Source organism: Xenopus laevis, chromosome 2S (assembly GCF_017654675.1).
Source record: "Xenopus laevis strain J_2021 chromosome 2S, Xenopus_laevis_v10.1, whole genome shotgun sequence".
Lineage (NCBI taxonomy): Eukaryota > Metazoa > Chordata > Amphibia > Anura > Pipidae > Xenopus > Xenopus laevis.
The window spans coordinates 51,403,725-51,410,759 of NC_054374.1; the positions used below are offsets into that span (position 1 = coordinate 51,403,725).

At 37.9% G+C, this 7,035-nt stretch overlaps 1 protein-coding gene across 3 annotated transcripts in view; it reads left to right on the top strand.

Annotated features, from left to right (window-relative positions):
* Window positions 1-6,718, top strand: part of mid1.S (midline 1 S homeolog) — a 161,395-nt gene extending 154,677 nt beyond the window's left edge. For all 3 annotated transcript variants that reach the window (XM_018249236.2, XM_018249234.2, XM_018249233.2), the window contains 2 exons: window positions 2,198-2,405; window positions 5,400-6,718. In XM_018249236.2, the coding sequence (XP_018104725.1) occupies window positions 2,198-2,405; window positions 5,400-5,748 (557 nt within the window). In that variant the 3' untranslated portion in view covers window positions 5,749-6,718. The remainder of the gene's footprint in view (window positions 1-2,197; window positions 2,406-5,399) is intronic.
* The last annotated feature ends 317 nt before the right edge of the window (window positions 6,719-7,035 follow it).

The following is a 7,035-nucleotide window of genomic DNA, read 5'->3' on the forward strand; positions in this document are numbered from 1 at the left end:
ACATAGACCTCCTCCCCCCAGCCTAACTGCTCCCCGGGCAAATGTCCCTAACTCTTTACTTACCCCTCCGTGCAGATTCTGTCCAGAGGAGTTCACGGGTGCCATCTTCAGCTGATTCGGTAATCTTCATAATGAGACCGGCTCTTCGACAATTTTTGTGAGTTTTGGAGCATGTGCAGTTGTCGCAAAACTGAAAATTGCTCCAACTGCGCATGCACCGATTCGCCGGTCTCATCCGAAGATTACCGAAGAGAAGAAGATGGCTGCCATGAACTCTGCTGGACAGAATCTGCACGGAAGTGTAAGTAAAGAGTTAGGGGCATTTGCCTGGGGGGGGGGGCAGCTAGGCTGGGGGGAGGAGGGAGATGGCTCTATGTAGGGTAGGGGGGTAGGTTTTTTTTTTATTAAGGGTTGGTTTCTGCTGGATGAATTAATCTGGAGAGAGGAGCAAAGTGCAGTGTTGGTTGGCACAGGCCAGCCATGTCCTTACCTCCAGCCAATTTGGGGAGGGGGTGCTCATCATGATTAGAGCACTGCTATAGGTCTGCGTGAGTTTTAGGGCAGGGGCACAATCTCCCCGAACTGCCTTCCCCCTGCCTTCCGCCTGCTATAATGAGAAAACTCCAGCGCCAATGCACTCACGGCACTTAGATTTCTCGCACGAGGAGACTTCGGCTGACTTTGGAAATCGAAGTGCCACGAGTGCACTGGCACTGGCATCTTTACATAGAGATATTGATTTTCATACAAAGATGGCTTTGCACATTACAGTATATAAATGGTGTGTTATCTCTTTACACCCAGTTGTTTATACATTTGTAATCTTTACTGCATGTTTACAAAATTGGGTGACCGTTTCAGTCTGTCTAACATTACCATCCTTCCCCTTAAAGGAATTGTTCAGTGTAAAAATAAAAAACGGCTAAATATATAGGCTGTGCAAAATAAAAAATGTTTCTAATATAGTTAGTTAGGCAAAAATGTAATGTATGGCTGGAGTGACTGGATGTCTAACAGAACAAAACACTATTTCATGCTTTTCAGCTCTCTTGCTTTTCACCAGGCAGTAACCAATCAGTGACCTGAGGGGGGCGACATGGGCCATAACGGTTTGCTTTTGAATATGACCATTCATGCTAAGGAACAATTGCAAACTAACTAAACAGTTATGTCCCACGTGGCCCCCCATCAAGTCGCTGACTAACTCAAACTTAGAGAGCTGAAAAGCAAGTAGTGTTGTGCCTGTTATGTTAGACATCCAGTCACTCCAGCCTTTATGCATTACATTTTTGGCTAACTATATTAGAAATATTTTTTATTTTGCATAGCATATCTATTTACCCAGTTTTTATTTTTACACTGAACTGTTCCTTTTATGCTGAATGCTCATGATAAAATGGACAACAGAGTCATTTCTATGCTGTCTTGCATAATAATGAACATTTTATTTGTGTCTTGTATATACTTTTTGTCTCATCTACTGAATGGTTATACCAGGTTTCAACTTTCTTCTTAAAGTCATACAAGCCATAAAATACAGTAACTCACCACAAATAAAATGATATAGCACTTTCTGATATTGTGCTGCTCCTTTGTATATTTAAAGGAAAACGATACCCCCATGAATACTTAAGCAACAGATAGTTTATATCAAATTGAATGACATATTAAAAAATCTTATCAAACTGCAATATATATTTACATAAATATTGCCCTTTTATATCTCTTGCCTTGAACCACCATTTCGTGACTCTATCTGTGCTGCCTCAGAGATCACCTGACCAGAAATACTACAACACTAACTGTAACAGGAAGAAGTGAGGAAGCAAAAGGCAGAACTCTGTCTGTTAATTGTGACCTTACATGTGGTTTGTATGTGTGCACAGTGAATCTTACGATCTCAGGGGGCGGCCCTTATTTTTTAAAATGGCAATTTTCTATTTTCTAATTTGTATGGCACATACTACTAAAAAAGTATATTATTATGATAATGGTTCATTTACATGAAGCAGGGTTTTACACATGAGCTGTTTTACTCAGTATCTTTTAATAGAAACCTACATTGTTTGGGGGGTATAGTTTTCCTTTAAGATAGTATGAAATACAATCCTTTGGCATAACATTTCCCAGTGTAGTAGTATTATTCTATATCTATGCACATATTTAATGTTGTATTGAACTTTTTGTTATTCCCTAGGTCAGCCTTTTAAATTAGATCCCAAGTCTGCTCACAGGAAACTTAAGGTATCACACGACAACCTGACCGTAGAGAGGGACGAAACATCTTCAAAAAAGAGCCACACACCAGAGCGTTTTACAAGCCAAGGAAGTTATGGTGTTGCTGGCAACGTGTTCCTTGATAGTGGCCGGCATTATTGGGAAGTGGTTATAAGCGGAAGCACCTGGTACGTATTAAATATCCATCTTGGCCTTTCACACTGCCTCTTTTTTAAGGTAGTCTTAGAATGAGCTGATGCATAGCTTATGATAATGGAAACCTTCTCAGATGCTCATTTTTAAAACCTACAATAGGGAACAGATTTACTAAGTTGTATTTACCCGGTTAAAAAAATGCTGCTTTTTTCTCTATATGGGGAAAAAAAGTTTTCCTGCGATTAACTATTATTAGTATTAATGTAAATGTGCAGCAAAATTTATATAATGAAATGGCAAACACACTGCTCTTAATTTATTTTTCCGAGCAGTTACGAATAATAAAAAACAATGCTTTCAATTCCCAAATTATTGGTATACAGAAAGTTGTTTGAATAGTCATGGTATGGCCAGCACAGGGGTTTGCAACACTGGGGTTCTAGGATCATTTCCAGCAAGGGCACTTGTATGTTCTTCCTGTGCTTGTGTGGTTTCCCCTGGGAGCTCCAGTTTACTTTCACAAAAACAGGCAGGTTAATTAGTTCCTGGTAAATTTGTCCTTAGTGGGGCAGGGACTGCTGTGAATGAAGCACTGTCGAATATTTTGGTGCTAATTACATAAGAGATCATAATTTTGCAACTCCCTCACAGTCAGCCATTTTCTTGTGGGAGGGTTCAGGCCGGAATGTGTTTTAGGAACAGCTTGCTAATTATATTCTGCATGCTGTCCGCCCTGTGTTTGGGCATTGCAATACAACTGCAACAGAATAGTTATCCATTTTTGGTGGCTTACAAAATTGATCATGAGTTATAGTTTAGCTTCACCACTAAACCTTTATCACAAATGCTTGTCACAAATCATTCACCTGCTTAAAGTGATTGAATTAGTTTGGAGGAACTAAAAAAATACCAGAAGGCTTTGATAAATATGCCGGATCATTAAAACTCTCCAATTTGTCTGACAGTCAGGTAAATGTTACTACAAGTGATACCATTTGAACTGTTGGGATTCCAGCAGAATTCCTAAATTCAAAATTTCATGAATCTGACCCATTCCATATACTATATACTTTTATTTTTTGTGAACCATTAGCCCAGTAGACAATTCACTGTCAATTCAGTCAAATGCCCCGTCCCGTGAAAATGCAATCTACTATCACTCCAAATATTATCAGGGTGTGGTGGCAATTTGCTTTGTAAAATTGTTATTGTACTGTCCCCTACCTTTTAGCCTGATTGTGATCTTCAAGAATTTCTTGTTTTCTTCAGTGCTGAAATTGTATCTAGTTAATAATATACAAATAAGTATAGAAATGTCACTCTCCCAGGGTGTAGTGTATGTCCAAGGAAAATGAATCTGGGGTTTATTAAATCGCTGAATGTTGGTTAATAAATAACTGTAATTGCATTCCAAAAAAAAGGAATTTATTATTAATGCTTTTTTGAACTATTATTTTGAAAATGAATCTGAAAGTTTTGCATAATGTTTCATCAGTCATGCAAGATTATTAGATTTATAGGAATTTCCCATTTGTAAGGTATAAGATATGCTTATCCCCCGCCATATTTCATCTCAGTGGTGAATCAGTGGTGAGTTGTTGTCACCACATGGATCAAGATATCTTTTAGATGCATCATATTAGCTAAAATTAGTTCTGCACATACAGTAGTACCTGCTGGGTTCCAGGATACCACTGTGATTTGCATGAAGCTTGACTCTACCAGTTCTGATTTGCCCATTTGTCTGCTGCATTTACCATCAGAATATTATGCGTGTCTAGGGTTAATTTAAGCCTTTGCTCAGTGTGTCCTTCATTACTTCAGCATGAAATGTAACAAAATTTGATTGAAACGCCAGCATGAAATGTAACAAAATTGGCTGCTATAGCAGAACCATGATTGCTCATGTAGGGTTTATTTATGTCTGTATATTGCTCTGCTCGTGTAAAAAAAAGATTTAGTCGGTATGTCCTGCCTGGGTTGGTATGTCCTGCCTGGCTTTACTCCTTGTACTCCAAAAACATACAGACAGGTTAATAATTATAGTATAACTAAATGATAATAATAATATCGAGTACCGGATGTTAGCAGTAAAGCCAAGCCCGTGGTATTCAAGCTGCCCCAAGCAGCCACTATTCAGCAGCATCTGGAATGGGACAAATTCATCACTGTTGAAAGCACATAAAAGAGCTGAAATATTTGAAAATTCCATATTAGGAATACAAATTATGAATCTGTCATCATTCTATGTGAAGATTTGTTTATTTTTCCTTTAGTAAAGAATAAATAATATTTATACTATTAAGTAGGGTTTATCTTTCATTTATTTTCCCTCAAAGGGCCGGTCCCTATATGCATGCTTAAAGTTTACATAGTGTGCTCTTTCAAAAGTTCTGCATTATGAATATGCATTAACGTTCCACTGAACACAACTGTCCTGACACGGTATGGCTGGTGCTTTGTAAAGGCAGCAGATAAAAGAAATCTATTGCCACCAGGATATATAAAAAACTGATAGAAAGAAACACTTCATATGTTCTTGATAAAGAATAACTGACCTGTCAATTCAAAGGAATAAGCATAATAACAAGCCTTATGCAAGCATAAAGGAAGACCCTGTTAATATCTATAAATGCAAAATGAAGGAACGTAGGTGCTCAAATAACAACTGGACTTGCTGCGTAATCATTGAAGACATTTCACTACTCATCTGAGCAGCTTCTTCAGTTCATCTGACTGGTGTGGGAAGTCCTCGGCATATAAACTCATCCACTAATCCAATCACAATGGCACATTCTTCAGAGAGGTGACATCTGAGACTGTGGGGGGGGGGGTGAGTAGTGAAAGGTCTTCAATGATTACTCGGCAAGTCCAATTACTTACTATATATACCATGACCTGGATGAATGAAAATGTCATAGTTGCTCAAAGTTTTAATTATTGTCTTATTAATGTATAATAAAACTAACTGTACATAGAACATATGTTTCCTTTCCACCTGATTTATTGTTTCTTTTATTGTCCAGGTATGCTATTGGCATTGCCTACAAATCAGCACCCAAGCATGAGTGGATAGGAAAGAACACAGCCTCTTGGGTGTTTTGCCGTTGTAACAACAACTGGGCTGTAAGACACAACAGTAAAGAGATTCCTATAGAGCCATCTCCACATCTTCGCCGTGTAGGGATCTTGCTGGACTACGACAATGGTTCATTGTCTTTTTATGATGCTTTGAACTCCATTCACCTCTACACTTTTGACATTGCTTTTGCACAGCCCGTGTGCCCAACTCTCACCGTGTGGAATAAGTGCTTGACAATTTTAACAGGCCTCCCCATTCCTGATCACTTGGACTGCCTAGAGCAGCTAGCATAACACCACTGGGAATCCACTGTAATGCAAATGTCAGACTAAGTCTACAGAATGACTGGATCTCAGATTTTTTTTTAGAATTGTTCATCCCTTAAGGTGTAAGCCAATACCCAAGCAAGTGCTTGCACAAGGCATATTTCACATTCACAGGTTTCCCCAGTAAAAAAAAAAAACTATTTTGGTTTATAAATTATTTATGAAATGATTTAATTAGTATTGTTTTCTGTTTTGCACATTGAATGATTTGTTTGTGGGTTCTAAATAGCTTGTAATTGGGGAATTTTGAAAGCTGAGTTCCTGGCCTACATAGGGTTTCATATAGCAAATCATTGCATTGGTCACATTTACATTTATATTGTGTACAGTATATGCCAACTATTTGTTCTCATAAACAATATCCAGAATGTTAATCCAATATCACTCCACAAAAGGGTTTTATTTTAGTTGCTGAGTGAGAAAAAAACAATAGAGTTACCTAAATCATCAAAAACTAGACATTAGTTCAATATTCCATCTGAAACAGGTTCTGCTTAAGTTGCATTGCTGACATTTTGGTGCTTCATTATGAGAATTGTTGGATAGCACTGTTATGCTGGCACAGTCCTGTTCAAAACTTGTGTTCATCTGTTTAATCTGAGATTATAATTACTGGGGTTGAGAGAATACACATATATGAAGGTTTTTTGTTTAAAATCTGTTTCTGTTGTATGCATATCAGCATTTTTTTTACATGGCCATGTGCAAATATAGATGTTGACAATAACTTAACAGCAGCAGGAGCATGATTTTTTGAGAGTTTTTTTGCCATGCATAATAACCATGTATTTTGTTTTCTTATGGTTAGAGCAGTCTGTCAGACAAACTTGTGACCGTTTACTCACTTTGCTCTATAGCCTATACTGTAGTAACTACATTACAATTCACAAACAACACCACGTAGATTATTACATGATGTTCCTTTGACTCACCTACTCATATATGCCAAAGAGTTTTTGCTTTCCTTCTCTTATGTTTCCATTATGCAAATACAAAATAAGGAATGATATAATGGGTTTGGCATCTCTTGGAGCCCAGGTGATGAACCTTATTGAGACCCTTTCAAGACAGGAGACACTGTAGACCAGTTTCGGCTGTTATGAAATTAATATAGTAACAAAGTGAGTTGGGTTGAAAAAAGACACACGTCCATCAATTTAAACCTTTTTACTTTTTTTTAACCTGCCTATCTGCCAGTTGATCCAGAGGAAGAAAAAAAACCCCATCTGAAGCCTCTCCAATTTGCCTCAGAGG